General features: G+C 43.4%; 1 protein-coding gene across 1 annotated transcript; it reads left to right on the top strand.

The window, feature by feature from the left end:
* Positions 1–1,396: 1,396 nt before the first annotated feature.
* espl1 (extra spindle pole bodies like 1, separase) lies at positions 1,397–15,562 on the top strand. Its single transcript, XM_076024641.1, has 31 exons — positions 1,397–1,791; positions 1,993–2,295; positions 2,395–3,126; positions 3,454–3,555; positions 3,656–3,767; positions 3,868–3,995; positions 4,164–4,357; positions 4,472–4,714; positions 4,974–5,118; positions 5,259–5,418; positions 5,540–5,679; positions 5,941–6,075; positions 6,175–6,291; positions 6,726–6,897; positions 7,537–7,665; positions 7,798–7,954; positions 8,300–8,409; positions 8,813–9,966; positions 10,594–10,999; positions 11,126–11,239; positions 11,823–12,036; positions 12,139–12,332; positions 12,582–12,709; positions 12,790–12,912; positions 13,033–13,182; positions 13,268–13,435; positions 13,570–13,674; positions 13,753–13,868; positions 14,406–14,489; positions 14,723–14,887; positions 15,082–15,562. Exons 1-31 carry the CDS (start codon positions 1,711–1,713, stop codon positions 15,281–15,283), a joined length of 6,483 nt encoding a protein of 2,160 aa, XP_075880756.1. The 5' UTR covers positions 1,397–1,710; the 3' UTR covers positions 15,284–15,562.
* The last annotated feature ends 63 nt before the right edge of the window (positions 15,563–15,625 follow it).

The raw sequence follows: 15,625 nt of genomic DNA, 5'->3' as shown, positions 1-15,625 counted from the left end.
TCATTACTATTCGCGTTGGTAAGGTATCTGTGTACTGGAAATAGTGGCACTTAAGCAGTCTACGTACTATAGGAGATCTGTACAAGAATGAGCAATTTGTGTCTCTTGAAGAGTTAAGGTGTCATTTTAAACTTAAAGGGAAACAACATTTTTGGAGATACTTACATATCAGGAATTGTTTCAAATCTTTGTCTGTCTGTAATTCTTCAGAGAATTATATTATGGATTATATGCATATGCCATTGGAGCGCTGCACAGCTTCACAGTTTTATAAACTAACAAATCTTGCAGTAAGTGGGGGGTCTATTAATGTGAAGTTGTTGTGGCAGAGGGATCTGGGAACAAATCTTATGCAGGATAAATGGCCTGATATATTAGCAGGCTGTGGGAAATATGTAAGAGAAGCACACACCCCTGTAAGATTACATAGAAAGAAACTGTTAAAGGACAATAAGTGTTGGAAGTGTAAAACAAGAGTGGTAACTTTTTTGCATTGTATGTGGGAGTGTACATTAGTAGCTCAATTTTGGGTCGAAGTTGTGGATTTTCTGAGTGGATGGGCTGGTTTAACTATTCCCCTGACTCCTTTTATGTGTTTATTGGTTGACAGGTTTTAATTACCAAATGTGTCAAAAAAAAAAATATATTCTCTGTTTTTATGGTGGGTCTGACGACTGCCTCCAGAGTACTGTTAAGAAAGTGGAAAACGAATGTAACCCCTAATCTAAGGGAATGGCTGGACGCTATGGTGGAGACAGCATCCTATGAAGCTATGCTTCATGAATTGAGAAGCAAAGAAGAACATAGAGCGAGCTCATGGGACTTTTTTTTTTTTTTTTGAAGCTGTACAAGACAAACCAGAAACTGAATGCAACACTTTATTTCTTTTATTTTTGGACCAGACTTCTTCGTTTTTGGACTCTTATTTTTGTTTGCATGGTATGATTTTTTTTTTTATGACATGTTCACAAAAAAAAAACAATGTATGTATTATGAACCTGCACCTTTTTTTCTTCTTCTTCTTTTTATTCCTTGTATTTTATATGTTCCTTGAAAATCACAAAAAACTTAAACAATAAAAAAAAAACAACTTATAAACATAGAAGATGCATCATCTACTGTACAACACTGCGGTCAACAACGAGCGATTGGAAATTATTGCCCTCTGGTGGTAATGGTCTGGAAATGTTTTGGGGTTTTATGTACAAGCTATGCTTATGTTTCTATTATGTGAAGAATTACGTTCCCCAGTTTTTATTCAATCTTTTCTGGTTATTCTTGCCCGTTATGTTAGAGTTTTGCATCGTATAAATCGTTGTGGGTTTAACTATGTTTTACGGTTATAATACCCAGCAGTCTATTTATTTCCGGCTCGGAGCGGATGTAGCATCGGATTGGTTATCAGAAACCTTTCAAAAACATGCGCGGGTGTGCTGCTCTCATGATAGCGGAAAGTTGTATGTCCCTTACGGTTTGTTGATCACCAACTGTCCCGACCCGAGATTGTTCAACGTTTTTCAGTTTGGTGATTATTTTGTTCAAACGAGCACCAGAGTGAGTGACTGCTCGCTGTCGCTTACGCTACCCGGCGGTTACGTTAACGGAAGGAATTTTGTCATGGTGTTGCTAACGTTTTCTCTCGCGACCGCTCCTCTTAAGGAATTCGAAACGAAATACTAAGAAACTAGCTTGTTTTTCATAACTGTCGACATGAAGTGTTTGAAAGCTGAGGAATTCATCAAGCGGACTGCGTCCGTGATAAAGACGAAGCTTTTAATTCAAGAAGTACAGGTAAGCACAGATAACGCGAAGGACTCAGTGCCGAACATCAAGAATTGTCTGATTCAGACGCGAGTTGTTTCCCTTGGCTTCACGATGAAAATGCGCATATGCACACAAAGCAGAAACGTCGATGTCTATATTTTTATATATTTAATACAAAATATTTTGTTATAATAATCTCGCTCTTCTTTCTTTTTTCTTTTTTTTAAGGCCTACGTTAACGGTCAACCATGCCATTTTGGTCACACGCTGTATGACCGGATTATCAGAGCCTGTCTGCATCAACTTGGACTTGAATCTCTTGAATTGGACCATGTCACTTCCTTGGTGGAGCTGGTGGAGCTCGCCCTTCGTGGATACGACATGTCCACTTCCCTCGCCACTAAGAGCAGCCCCCTGTATATGGAAAAGATCATCTTCCACATTGTCAAGAAGTTAAGCTCACGAGAAACGCCGAGGCTCTGCAGTCATGTAGGCGAGTTGCTTTATAACAGGCTCCTCCTAACAGAACAGGTATGCTTTTTATTTATTCATTTTCATTTGTTTATTGCACAATCCAAACATGTTTGGATGCACTGTGTCAATGGTAACATTTCTTCCTATGGCCCTCAGACTGAACATTACTATGTCCTGGTGCAAAGCTGCTTCCCAAGTCTCTGGAATGCCTACAAAGGCAGAACATACATCAACCCTCATGACAAACTCCACGGCCAGATGCAAGCGCTGAGCTTTCTTCTGTTGTTCAACACAGACGGTGCAAGTCCCGTCATCTGCAAAGCTCCCCTGTATGCAGACGATGCTATCAAAGAATTTGAGAACTGTTGCAGAGCCACATCCGAGGATGATGCCGCCTTCCTTGTGGATGAAATGCAAACGCTCATAAATAGATGCTTGACTGGATATCAAAGTCATGAGAAAAGTGACTCCTCATCGCCAAGGTTGCTTGTGCTCTCTGAGATGGTGCTGACTTTCCTCAAATTGCTCTGTAAAGTTGGCCTTCATCATCGTGGCACCACCTTAGCGACTGACTTTGAAAGGAGAGCCAAGGAATATGCTGACTTTCAGTGCACAGCTATCATTCTAGGCAAACAGGCGGTGAAAATTCACTCTGCATTAAAGAGCGGTGGCGATAATTGCCAGGCTTTGACAGAGTGTGCCAGAGCCTTGAGGTCTTTGCCATCCGACCTGGGAGATCAAGAAGCGCATTCAGTCCTGGAGGGTTGCAGACTTGTGGTGTGGGTTGTCGAAAGTGGACACAGCAACAAGTTAACTGGACCGATGCTGCTATCCTGGTTTTCCTTTCTGGAGGAGCACCAAGAACTGCTGTTAAAGACACTAAAGAAGGCAAGTGCAGTTGCTGAATTTCCAGAAGTTGCTGTGATTGGTTTTGTTTGTTAAAAGGCTTCATTTTGGTTTTGATTTTAAAAAAAAAAAGAAAAAGAAAAACGCCCAGCAACATTTAAGTGTCCCATCTGAAACAATTGTGTTTGGTCCTACATGCCTGTCAAGTGAGCCAATTATTAAATAATCTTTTAAGATGGACGCTTTTCTTTTTTTTTCTTTTTTTTTTATCACATTGTCTTGGCCCTGCACCTCTTTAATATATTTATTTGAGATTGCATGTTTTTATCAGCTTCCTTTCATTTTGATTTTGCTTTACTTTCTGTCCAGAATTCACTTCCCCAGACCGAGGCCAGTAATCTTCAACAAACCCTCTGTTACAACGTCTACCTGGGCTTCGTATTTGCCCAGGAGAGCATGGTTGCCTCACAGGTGAGCCGGCTTTCATTATTATGTGCATTGATTTGAAGCTGAAAAATCATGTAATAATCAACAAGTAACATTTTCTGCGTCACGTGATTGTCTGTCTCAGCTGGAGGACGCAGACACACTAGACAGAGTGGTTCTTTACTGTCAGGCCACAGTTGGGCTTATGATGACTGAGCTGCAGAAGCTGTTGAGTGAAGTCTTCCTCATCCAAGCAGGTAACTTTTCATCTCAAACCTGCAAGCTACAGTCGGATCATACATTTTTGTACACATTTTTTTCACTTTTTACAACTCTGCCTCTTTCTTTTTTTTCCAGTGATTGCTGTGAGCAACTTCGCTTGTGGGTTGTACAATCGGCGTCTTTACGACCAGGCCTTCACACTTGTTGAGATTCTCTGTAAATCCCACCTCAGAAATGGCCACACCTCACTCTCGGTGGATAGGGTAAGCTCTTTATATTCACACATTGAGTCAAGGCTGTAAATACACTTGCAAATTCCATTGTTTTCGACACTTTTTATAATATCTTACGAGCAGATTTGTTACTTTCGTAAAAAAAAAAAAAAAGCGGGACGTTCTTCTCATTTCTTGTCACCTGCTCAATTTCCTCAGTTGAGCCGCGCCTTCATGCTCGCCGTAGAAACTTCCCGACGCTCCGGCAAGCTGGAAAGAGCGCTGGACTGGGTGATCTTGTGGCTGAAGGCTCTTGGGGACAAAATCACTGAGCACATGTCTGAACCGGTCTCTCTCTGGGCGAAAACAAAGGCCGACGCCGCTCGCAACTCCGACGAGGACGTCCGTCTCAGGTACGGAGCAATTCTGCTCTTTTTTCTTCTTTTTTTTCAAATTGTGGAATGGTTTGAAAAATAGATTTGTGTGAAGATCACTTTCAAAATGTAGTCTTGTTAACCTTTCGCCAGGACACTGCGGGATGGTTTTGGCCAGGACGTCCCTGATGAACAAGTGATGCTGTGCCTCCTGGAGGAGGAACTGTGTGCCTACAAGGAGGTGCCCGGGGACACAGCCCAGGAGCGCTACAATACGCTTTGTGATCTGTTGGACATCTGCCACGAGGAAAGCTCCCACACCCACCTGAGAGCCGTTTATCTGTGCGAGATGGCCAAAGTTGTTTGTTACCAGGATTTCAGCGAGCAGACTGACTGGTAAGAAGAAGAAAAATCTTCCAGGGTCATCTTTTTTTTTTTTTCAAGAATATGATGATGTACAACAGAGTAATAAAAAGTTAACGTATTTCAGGTTGTATTAGTAGGAAAAGGGACATATTGGGGGGCGGGAGGGGCTTTTGATGAATAAACTCTAAAGTTAATGAAAACATGTAATAATTGTATAGATTTAAATGGGAAGAAGAAAATGCGGACGATTGCACCAGCGTGTCTTCATAATTTTCACTTGTGATCACAGCGCAGCCACTGACTTTACCCATGAAGCTTTGCGGCTGTTTGAAGAAGAGCCACTGACGGCAGAGAACGCTCACAGGCTAAAGGACGAGAAGGCTCACGCCCTGCTGTGGCACTACATCTGCAACGTGGAGAAGAAGCTTCAGGAGGTGAGCAACCATTTGTTTGTTTTTTTAATTATCACTGTTGTGAAAGTGAACAAAAAGTATTTATGCGTTTTAGTTTTTAACTGGATCATTTGCATTGTAGTCTATTGTGTTCATTTCCAATTGTGTGTGTTTTGTGTCAGGCTATTGACAAAGATCGGGAACGGCGAAGGTTGCGTGAGCAGCAGTGGAGTGCGGCCAATCCAGTAGGAACCAATGATTTGGAATTTGAGAGCAAGCAGAAGGCTCAGGACAGCAACTCCATCTACGAGGGGCTGTGTTTTAACCTGGAGTCAGAAAATGGTAGAGACTTTTTTTCCTTTTTCTTTTTTTTTCTTTACAGTTCTTTACTGCAAGAACAGATTGCTGATTTGTTTCTACTGTCTCTGTGAAAGATGATGAACTAACACCACTTTACTTTAAGAACAATGCAGGCCTCTGGAGAGGGCGATGGACGAATGGTCTTCTGTTCTGAAAAGTGGCAAAGTGAATGTCGTCAGAAATCCCAAACAGACGTGCAGCGCCATCGCTGTCATGGCAGCTCTCTTCAAACTTATGGGAAAGGTAACGACAAACAATGTCCTTGTATTTGTCCAGGAGACTTTCTTGCATTGTGCTTTTTTTTGTTTTTTCTCTAAAAACCTGAGAATATTCCAAGAGGATTTTTAAGAGGTTATTTTTTTTTTGTTTAGTACGTTTTAGGAATTTATAGCATTTCTTTATGACAGAAAAGGATCAAATGTAAGAAACCTCTTGTAAACCACTCTGTGTTGAATGTAATGTGTGCCACATGGTGTCCAAACCCATTCAATCCATGTCTCGCAGCCACTCAAGGCTCTGGGATCCTACCAGCTCATGCTTGGAGTTGCTCGACAACTTGCCGACACCCACAACTGCATCACTGCCCTGTGTCAGTCAGCCAGCATCCTCCTTGATTTGGGCGCACCTCAACTTGCAATGGTATTTGTAGTCATTTACAGCAAACGTGTTTCACCTCTTGATTTTGATTTTCTCATGTAAGGACTTTCATGTCACATGACCTCGGCCTTCTTCTCTCAGAATCAGCTGGAGGAGGGAGAAAAGTTCCTAACACCGCAATCCACGACTGAGGAACGTTCAACTTTGTCTCTCTTTGTGCTTCTGTTAAAAGCTCAGTGTTACTATAACACTGGCCAGGTATGTCACAGGTTTTTAGTTTTTGTTTCTGTGTATGGTTGCGTCATATTGGGATGATGTAGTATGTTAAATATTGCAATGGATCTATGACTTGACTAGTATACATAAAAACTTATTGCGATCCTAATAATAATAGTTTTAAACAGTGATGTTTTGATTTTGGATTGCTGGTAATGTAGATCAGAACTACACTATGCAGAAATTGACAAAAGTTATTTCAAAAAAATTTTATTCCATTCTGGCATCGAAAGTTGCCAAACGACAGCACATATATTATCAATGGACCAACTCGGATCTGTGCCTACAAAATAATCTCAATATGCAGCTGTTTAAAAAAAATAACTTATTGCTGTTGCCCAAAAAAGCTGTGGTTTGAATTAACTTTTTTTCATTTGCTTTCTGTCTTTCTCTTTTTCCGTTTCCTGTTTGGTCAGATTGATCTTGGGTTGCCGTATTTGTGCGAGGTGCTCAAAGAGCTGCCCGAACAGAAGCAGACAAAGAGCTGGTATATGCTTCGCGCTCGGAGCTTCAGCACCTGCAGCTCCTATCTGGCTTTGGACTCAACTGCGCTGCCACAAACCCAGCGGAGTTGCCTCACACAGTATGGTCAGTTGGCGCCTTGGTTCACAGGTCAGGGGTCTGCAGCCTACCGCTGGGGGCTGAGAATCCTTTGTCATTAAATTAAAGGTCCAGTGTGTAAAATTTGGCTTAATTTATGTTTTTCATATTGATAACCGCTTAACATACTGCCCAAAAAAACACTAATAAAGGTGTACACTCTCAGTACAATAACTCATTTGCTTTTCCTACCCTTGGAGTGGTTCTTATTTATATATAAGACGATCCATAGATCAAAGGTCTTGCTCCCAGTTAGCAGCCATCTCGCGCAGCAGTATTTTAAGGAAGCCTGGCGTGAACAATCCATCCCACCTGACAGCGCGGTTCTTATTTAGGTTGAACGCTTGTGTCCTCAAATAAAGAATGTGGATGAGGTGTCCAGGTTTGTGCTCGCAGGCCACTATAGTTCACTGGCAAGCTCAGGAGAGGGAGTGTAGAGAGTCCCTAACGGGACTTGAGTGAAAGAGCACTAACACTTAATGTCGCTGTTTCTACTTAAAAAAAAAAAAAAAAAAAAAATCACCACATATTACACACTTAACCTTTGCCAAATAAATGAATAAAAATCAGAATTAAATTAAAATGAATAATGCATGTATTTTCCTTTCTTTCTTTTTATTGTCTCAGGCATAAACAGTCCAGATTTTGGCCTTTATGAGAGCTCGAAACTTCTAAGCAGCCTGCTGGTCACCATTGTAGGGAAAACCCTTTACGCCAGCAGCAGCAGCACCTCAGAAACCAGATTCATCGATCAAGGTGTGACTTTCCCCACAATGACGCTGACTGCCGATGCATTGAGAAAGCCTCATAACACCTTAAATGGTGTTTTTGTTTTCTAACCCCACGGTTGTTGTTGTTTTGATTCCTTTTCTGCCTCTCACTGAGCAGGAGACAACCTGGTGTTGAAGTGGCAGCTGCTCTCAGAGCTCTTGGACTGCTCTAAGAAACTAGTTGCCGTGCGAAGCAGCAGTGGGACCATCAATGATGCCAGGCTCCAATGTCTAGAGGCCCTCAAACTCGCTGTCAAGCTGCAAGCACCGACTTTGTATGTACATATTGCAATTTTTTTATTATTTTTATTTTTATTTTTATTTTACCCAATTTATGCAGAATTTGTAGGCTTTTGAAAAAATAAACTAAATTTGTTTTTACAGAACTAATAGTGTTGTGATATTAAAAGTAGGATGTTGCATCCAATGTGGTTTTGTCTGAGTTACCTTCACCAGAATTGAGTTGCATGTCTCAACACTTGATAGGAGAAGAGAGCAGAGAAACATGTTCATCAAACTTTTCCCCTCATTTGCAGAGAAAAAGCATTTTGTCAAGACGCATTGTTTAACACTGACACAAAAGAGCTGTCCCCCCCCCACCACCTTTTCTTTTTTGTTAGATGTGCCGAACTGCTTGTGATGAAGGCAGAACTGGAGCTGATGAAAGGAGCGATAGAAGAGAGCCGACTGGATTTGGACAAAGTCAGAAACCTTCTTGAGATTTGCTCAGGTTTGGAAAACTCTTTATATATGTTGGCCGTATCCAGGCATCTGCATGTCTAACAAAATTACATCTGTTACATTTCATGAACACACTTTTGAATTGAACAGTTTTGAAATGTGCACCTAAACTTTCCTAAGCTTCATGTGTATGCATGTACATGTAAAATCTTTTTCATTTGATTTTTAAGATGTTGTCACTTTCAAATCTATATTAAGGCAAGTGTGGTTCCAAAAGAATAACAACCGAGCATACATTGCAACAATGTATGCAATTTATGCATTGCATACATTGCACCAATAAATTTCATTCACATTGTTGACCACTGCTGTATGCAATGCAGCTGTGTGGCGTTCAAAATTGCAAGATCTGTTTAATTTGGACTCTAACTCTAAACTCTTGAATTCTCTAGATTTCCCGAGCGAGGTGCAAAAGGCAGAGGTTAAAATCAAACCTCGGAAAGGTCGGCCGGCCCAAAAATCCGAGTCGCCCGTTCGCGAGTCGGAGGATGACCTGAAGGGCGTTTTGACCACCAGATGGATTGCAAAAGAAGCTGTGGCGAGAGATGTGACCAGCTCGCCACCCTTGAAATCTGCGCCCCGCCGCTGGCTTTCCTCCCTGGCGCACGACTCCGGCTGCCAGTGCCGATGCTGCGCCGAGCCCTGCCTGGCCAGAGCCACCGCCCGCTGGGCGGCCGTGCAGGCCGAGCTGCTCCTCCACCTCGACCCCGCCGAATACCGAGCCAGTATCAAGCTGCACATGGCGACGCTCGATCGCTGCAAACGCATTTCCACCAAACTTGGGGCAAAGTTGTCTCGGATGCTGCCCTCTTGTGGCTCCGCTAAGAAGTTCTCCAAGCCCGCCCTGGTGGACGACGTGGTGGGCCGCGTGTACCTCTGCATGGCTCTGTCCGAGCTCAGGCTGAGGCAGAGCAAGGCCAGCGGCGTGTGGACGATACTGGAGGCGGGCATGAAATTTGCAAATTCCTCGCCGTCTCCTGCGCTAAGGCCCATTAGAGCCAACCTGGCGGCGACTAAAGCCATCGTGTCATTGGTCACCTTGGCCGCCCAGAGAGGCTGCCCCCCAGAGGAGCTCTTCTCCACCGTCTGGACCTGGAATCCACCGAAGGCAAAGAAACGGCTGAAGTCAGAACACAAGTCCGGACCGCCTTTGCCCTCGCTCGAAAAAAAGACCAAAGAGGCTGTGAAAATTTCAGAGGCCACCGACAGAGCGGAGAAGCCAACAAAGACGGTCAAGGTCGCAAAGGTCAAGACTGAAGCGAAAAGCTCTCGGACCAGGACGACGAAGATGCCGCCTCCCATGACTCCCATGACGGCTCGATCGAAGCCCTCTGGCAGGGAGCCGGACGCGTTTGACTTCAACACGGAGGTGCCCGTGTTTGCCTGCACTCCAGTCCAGACCAGGAGAGCCCCGAGCTCTGTGCAGAAGACGCAGAGGACCACCTCCAAGTTGCTCTTTCAAGTGTACGAAGAGTTGTCGCCGGGCCAGGGGAACGTCGGACCGGTGCCCGCCGCTCCCAAACGCACAAAGAAATCCATTTTCAAGGTGGGTGATCTAATCCATGGATTGAGGCTCGACTTTGTGGGCATTTTAAGTTGCGATTCTTCGATATTGCAGATTTTCTCAATTTTCAGTTTGCATTTTTAACACCAGGGAAACCGTTGAATGATTAGGTTTCTGAACAGAAAAGTTAAATAAAAACATTTCGCCCCCTGCTGGAGAAAAGAGGTAACTTTTTCCAACAGGGCTCAACAGACTAAAATGAAGTGTTTGAATTTGGAAGAAAAAAAGATTTTTGAACAAAAAAAACGTGAAACAAAAAATTGCGATACTTGCGTGAAAAGTTTTTTTTTTTCTCTCTCTCTCCCACCCCTAATATTTATAGAGAAAATGTTGGACATTTATTTTGCAGGACACACAATTAAATTCAATAATTTAAATAATTTACTAGACATGATAGAAAGTGGGCTAGTATTTTTTATTTTTGCGGAATAAATTTGAGTGCTGTGAAATAAAATTGGGTCGCAACTTTACGATGAGGGAAAAAATGTGGTCCTGAGACTCCACCAGTTCAGAACCACAGATCTAATTAGTACGGCCTATTTTTCTGACTTATGAATTGTAACCTGTTTGAATGAATGAATTTTATTGACTAAATTTCTGCCATGGCAGGTGGAGTTCAGTGAGGAGAGCGACATGGAGGAGAGTACCTCTGAGAAACCCTGCGTTGCCAAAAAGGGTTCCGCAGTGCGGAAAGCTGCCCCGAAGAGCAAAGCCGTCCCAGAGCCGCCCGTGCAGAAAGTTTTACCAAAGAGGCAGGCCAGGGGTAAGAAGAGCACAGCGCAGCCTCAGCCCAGCTCTGAGGACGAAGCCGCTCCGGCCCGTCAGGCTGCTTCAACCAGGACAAGAACGTCTCGGAGAAACGTATCCAAGGCCAAGGCACCGGCAGACTCAACAATGGAGCCGGATAAAATGAGGACCATGGAGGAGGATGTTGTCGAAGCTCTGGACATGAGCTTTGAGCAGCTGAGGATGTCGGACACGGAGACGGAAGACAACGCTTTGAAAGAAAACACCGGTGTGTATTTCGAGCACAGTTAAACTATGGGATTTAGGAACAGCAAAAACTGCAAAACTGCGCACAATATCCAGCCGACAAAGATGTATATGTTTGTTTTTTTTCCCCCTCATGTTCTTAATCAAGACTTGGAGGTATTGAGGCGGGACATCAACTGTGAAGTGGAGAGAAACACCGTGTCTGAGCTGAAGAGAGCTGAACGTCTACAAAACCACCTGTCTCATGTGGATACCAGGCCAGGTGAGCTTTAAACTGCTGCAATTTGGAATGACGTCCTGGGTTTGACTCATTCTGATATTATTTTATCTTTCATCCACTATATTGTCTTGACAGTCGCTTGAGTGTTGTTTTTTATTAGGCAGGGACAGCACAAGTAGCTGTCTAGATTAGTATTATTTACCATTATTTGGATTTGTTTGTTGCAATTCACTACAACTAAATGATGAAACTTGGATTATCACGCACACCATTGTTTATTTTACCTTTTTAATTGAATCAAAGGAATCAAACTGATCCGTACCAGTTACACAAAATATGAATAAGTCGTGCAGTAATCTCGTTGTCAGTGTTGCTGCATTAGCCTTTGATTAATTTCACACCCCTGCAGGATACACAATTCAATTCAATAATTTCAACAATTTTAATAATTTATTTACTAGGCATGACAGAAAGTGGGCTGTTTTTTTTTGTTTTTGTTTTTTTGTTTTTTTGTTTTTTTTTGTGGATTAAATTTGAGTCACGACTTCATTATAAGGAAAAAAAATTAAATCTGAATCTCACTGTCTTTGATTGCTTCTCTTTGTTAATTGTTTGTCTTTCCCAGACAATCTTTCTGTGGACGATATCCAGTCGCAGCTTCTCTCAGCCTGGCTGGATCTCAATCACTTCCCATCCCCCACCATCTACACCATCCTCTGCTCCCTTCTGGCTCTGACCATCGGCCAGCAGAGCCCCGTCACCACAGCCATGCTCCACGCCCAGTCTCTGGGCATCACAAGTCGCCATCGTTCCATCAGGCATTTAGCCAGCTCCCTCAGGCAAGAACATTTCCGTCTTCCTGGTTTTGTTTTGTTTTTAGTCATGTGATCATACTCGAGATTGACACCGCGTTGTCTTCGCTGACATTTCGTGTGAGGCAGGAAGCTGAAAAAGGAATCCAACAAGATGGCTTCCCTGAGCGTGGACGACGCCAGTGCCCACAAGTCCAAGCAGTGCACATCGCAGATTTTGTCACAGCTGGAGAACGTTGTCTCCTTCCCGGCGACTGACTCCTCCTCTTTCCCGAGCAGCCTCTGTGAAGAGTTCGGACGGCTGATTCAACACCTCCCTCAAGGTGAACCACGTCACGCTGCGACCCATTGGCTTTACAGCAGTGGGAAGTTTTCTTTGACACCTCATGCATTTGTGATGTGAAGCGCTAATAGTCTTATGCAGACAAAACTTTTGAAACTCGCACAAACAAATCTTTAATGACAAATAATTCGGAATGAGTAAAATTTTTACGTTGTCTGAAAACTTTTTTCCACTACTTACACACTGCTTCTGATTTCTCACATTCATTTGCACTCTCTTTCAAAAAAAGGGTTAACGGTCTGCATGATGTCGGTGGTCCGTGTCAAACCTGGGCAGATGGGCGACAGCATCATACTGACCCGTTTGGAGAAGGGATCCACTCCACTCACTGTTCACATCCCCACCTCTAAACAACAGGTGAGCCTGCTGTTGCACTGAATATGTACACAAAGTTGGGGGTGTGATCTGTGCTGACGGCGATTTACCCTCTGTTTCAGAACCCCATCAGTGGGCTGGTGCACGAGATGGACAGCATTTTGGTGGAACAGAAAGCTGTGAGCTGCAGAAATGACAAATCCAAGTGGTGGGAGGGCCGCAGGGCGCTCGACTCTCGCGTGGAGGTCAGTTGCAAAGAGCAAAGGCTACCGCTGCAGAGCAACCGATGCCCAGGCGCGCCAATGAAAAGTATGAAGAACCGTTCTGACCACCTTGTGACTGAGAATTTTCTTGAAAACTTTCAGAAACTGCTGAAAGACATGGAGACCTTGTTGGGATGCTGGAGAAACGTTCTTTTGCCGCTTTCATCAGATCCAGAGATCCCCAGACAGGCTCAGCAGCTTTGCAGGGCCTTGTCAGCTGAAGGCGTCACAGTCAGCGAGGAAATGTTGAAGGTCTGGCGCACTGCTCTGTTGCACATTAGAAAAACACACACACACACATAAGCAACAACCTCTTACGGTGTCTCTCTGCGTTCAGGTTGTGCTGTCTGCTTCTCCTGCGATGACCCAAGAAGATCTGGACCAGCTGGCCTGGGGGTTGTCTCCAGACTGGGATGTGGAGTGTGACCGTCTTCTTCGTGCAGCTGTCGCTGAGGTCACTGACAGAGAGGAGCCACAAGAGCACGTGGTACTCATCTTGGACAAGGTTAGATTAATACCACTGAAAGGTGGAGCAATCTCAATAGAAATTGTCTTCTTTTTTTTTTTCTTTTTTCTTTTTTTGTTAAAAAAAATAAAATCAAAATGTTTATACTTCCTTCTGTCTTGTCTCATTTGTAGTACCTTCAGAAGCTGCCGTGGGAGAGCATGTGCGTCTTGAAGTCGCTCTCCGTCAGCAGGATGCCGTCCCTGCACTCACTGATTGGACTGTGCGTTCGAAAAGAGGTAAGTTTGGGCATCTGTGGACAACACAGCTGATTCCCACTCTCGACTTTTGTATTTACAGTTTATCTTTCGTTCAAGGTCAACTCGCTGTCGGTCCAGCAGCAAGGTGTGGATCGAAAGCAGGCTTTCTATGTGCTTGACCCTGACGGCAATTTAGCAGAGTCCCGCGGCCGTTTCAAGGAATGGTTCAGCAGGTAAGAGGAGTCAGAAAACCCAGTTGTTTGTTTTTTTGGGGGTTTTTTTTGCTGCGTTTTCTTTCCAAGTTCCACGTAAGGGTCCAGTGTGTAATATTTGGCTTAATTTATGATTTTTATATTGGTAAAAGCTTAACATACTGCCCATGAATACATTAATAAAAGTGTGGAATCGCAGTAAAATAAAAGTAAATTTGTTATCCTACCCCAGTTCTCTTATGTATAGAAGAATATACATAGATCAAGGCTCTTGCTCCTAGTTAGCTGCCATCTTGCACCATCATATTTTGAAGGCAGCGGGATATGAACAATCCAGCCCACCTGAAAGTACTTAGGGTGACTGCTCACCTCCTCAAATAAACCAACGAAGGAAAAAAAGTTGAGAAGGTATCCAGGTTTGGGTATGAAGGCCACCGTAGTTCACTGGCAAACTCGGGAGGGGGCAGCGAGTTAAAGACGCTGCGGTTTAAAATGCAACCACTTGACGACAAACTCTCCAAATATTACACACTTAATCTTTGACTTTTTTCGTTGAAGTGAACCAGGTTGGGAGGGCGTGTGCGGAGTTGTCCCTGACTCAGGCCAGTTGGAGGAGGCCGTTTCAACAAAAGATCTCTACATGTGAGTTTGATTTTGAATTCGTTTTTTGTTTAGCTTAGTGGTGAAATTAAGTAAGATTTTATAAGATATTTTGAGACAAAGCTTGGTTAATTTCTTTGTCATATTTTAAGCTGGGAGTTGTGGAGCTTATTTTTACTCATTGTAATTTTATATTACAAGGTTTTCTCCATTAGCCTGTTTTAAAGTATATTTTCTCTTTCACTGTGGCCCTTTCTCACTCGGGGGACCCTCAGCTATGTGGGCCACGGAGCTGGTGTACGATTCCTTGACGGCCAGTCGCTCCTTAACCTGCAGATGAGAGCAGCCGCTCTGCTTTTTGGATGCAGCAGTGCCGCTCTGGCAGCGCAAGGGGATCAGGAAGGGCACGGCATCATTCTCAACTACCTCATGGCAGGATGGTGAGGCGTGATTGACATTCAATCTGAGTTTACGATTGTTCTGTGTCTGTCTAGTCTATGGTAAAGTAAAACAACAGCTGCTTGATTTCTCGTAGTGCAAAGCAATGTTGTGATTTTATTTATTTATTTATTTTTTGCATTTGTGTATCAGGTCTTTGCAGATTTAATCATTATGGTTTCTCTTCTCTCATCAGTCCCTTTATCTTGGGGAACCTGTGGGATGTGACAGATCGGGACATGGACCGATTCACTAAAGCCTTGTTGGAGTCTTGGTTTTCTGCCGAGCCGGGAGCTCCCCTGCTGCATTTTATGGGCCCATCACGACAAGTTACTTATTTGAAACATCTCGTAGGAGCTGCTCCCATAGTCTATGGATTACCAGTCCATCTGCGGTAGCTGGACTATTTGTCTGAGTTTTATTAACGGTGTGTCAAGGTTGGACTCTATGAAGTTACCAAGTTGTATTGTTCCAGCTCAGCTATATTATTTTACCCTTTTTAATTTAAATTGTTGTCATTGCGAAATTTGAAATGCTGCATTTTCTTAATTTACGCTAGTTCAATCTTTCACACATAGCTTGAATAATTTGTCTATACGAATTTTTTGTCGTACATTTTTGAAAGCGCTTTTAAAGTGTGAATGAAAGAATCATTTTGAATAAATGTCTTGACATGTCGTCTGTGTGTTCTCTTTTAAAGTTGATTTGTAAACGGGCACTGATGCTGTGGTGGCAAAGAT

This window comes from Nelusetta ayraudi, unplaced genomic scaffold, assembly GCF_046127955.1.
Source record: "Nelusetta ayraudi isolate G7.1 ecotype Tasmania unplaced genomic scaffold, CSIRO-AGI_Nayr_v1 ptg000017l, whole genome shotgun sequence".
NCBI classification, from domain to species: domain Eukaryota; kingdom Metazoa; phylum Chordata; class Actinopteri; order Tetraodontiformes; family Monacanthidae; genus Nelusetta; species Nelusetta ayraudi.
The sequence above is the reverse complement of the archived record's forward strand: the minus strand, read 5'-3'. Positions and strand labels throughout refer to the sequence as shown.

Coding starts and splice junctions, on each gene's coding strand:
- espl1 (XM_076024641.1), top strand. CDS start 1,711: ATGAAGTGTTTGAAAGCTGAGGAATTCATCAAGCGGACTGCGTCCGTG. Junction 6,898..7,536: donor GAGTTGCCTCACACAGTATG/GTCAGTTGGCGC, acceptor TTATTGTCTCAG/GCATAAACAGTCCAGATTTT. Junction 13,869..14,405: donor TTCAAGGAATGGTTCAGCAG/GTAAGAGGAGTC, acceptor TTTTCGTTGAAG/TGAACCAGGTTGGGAGGGCG.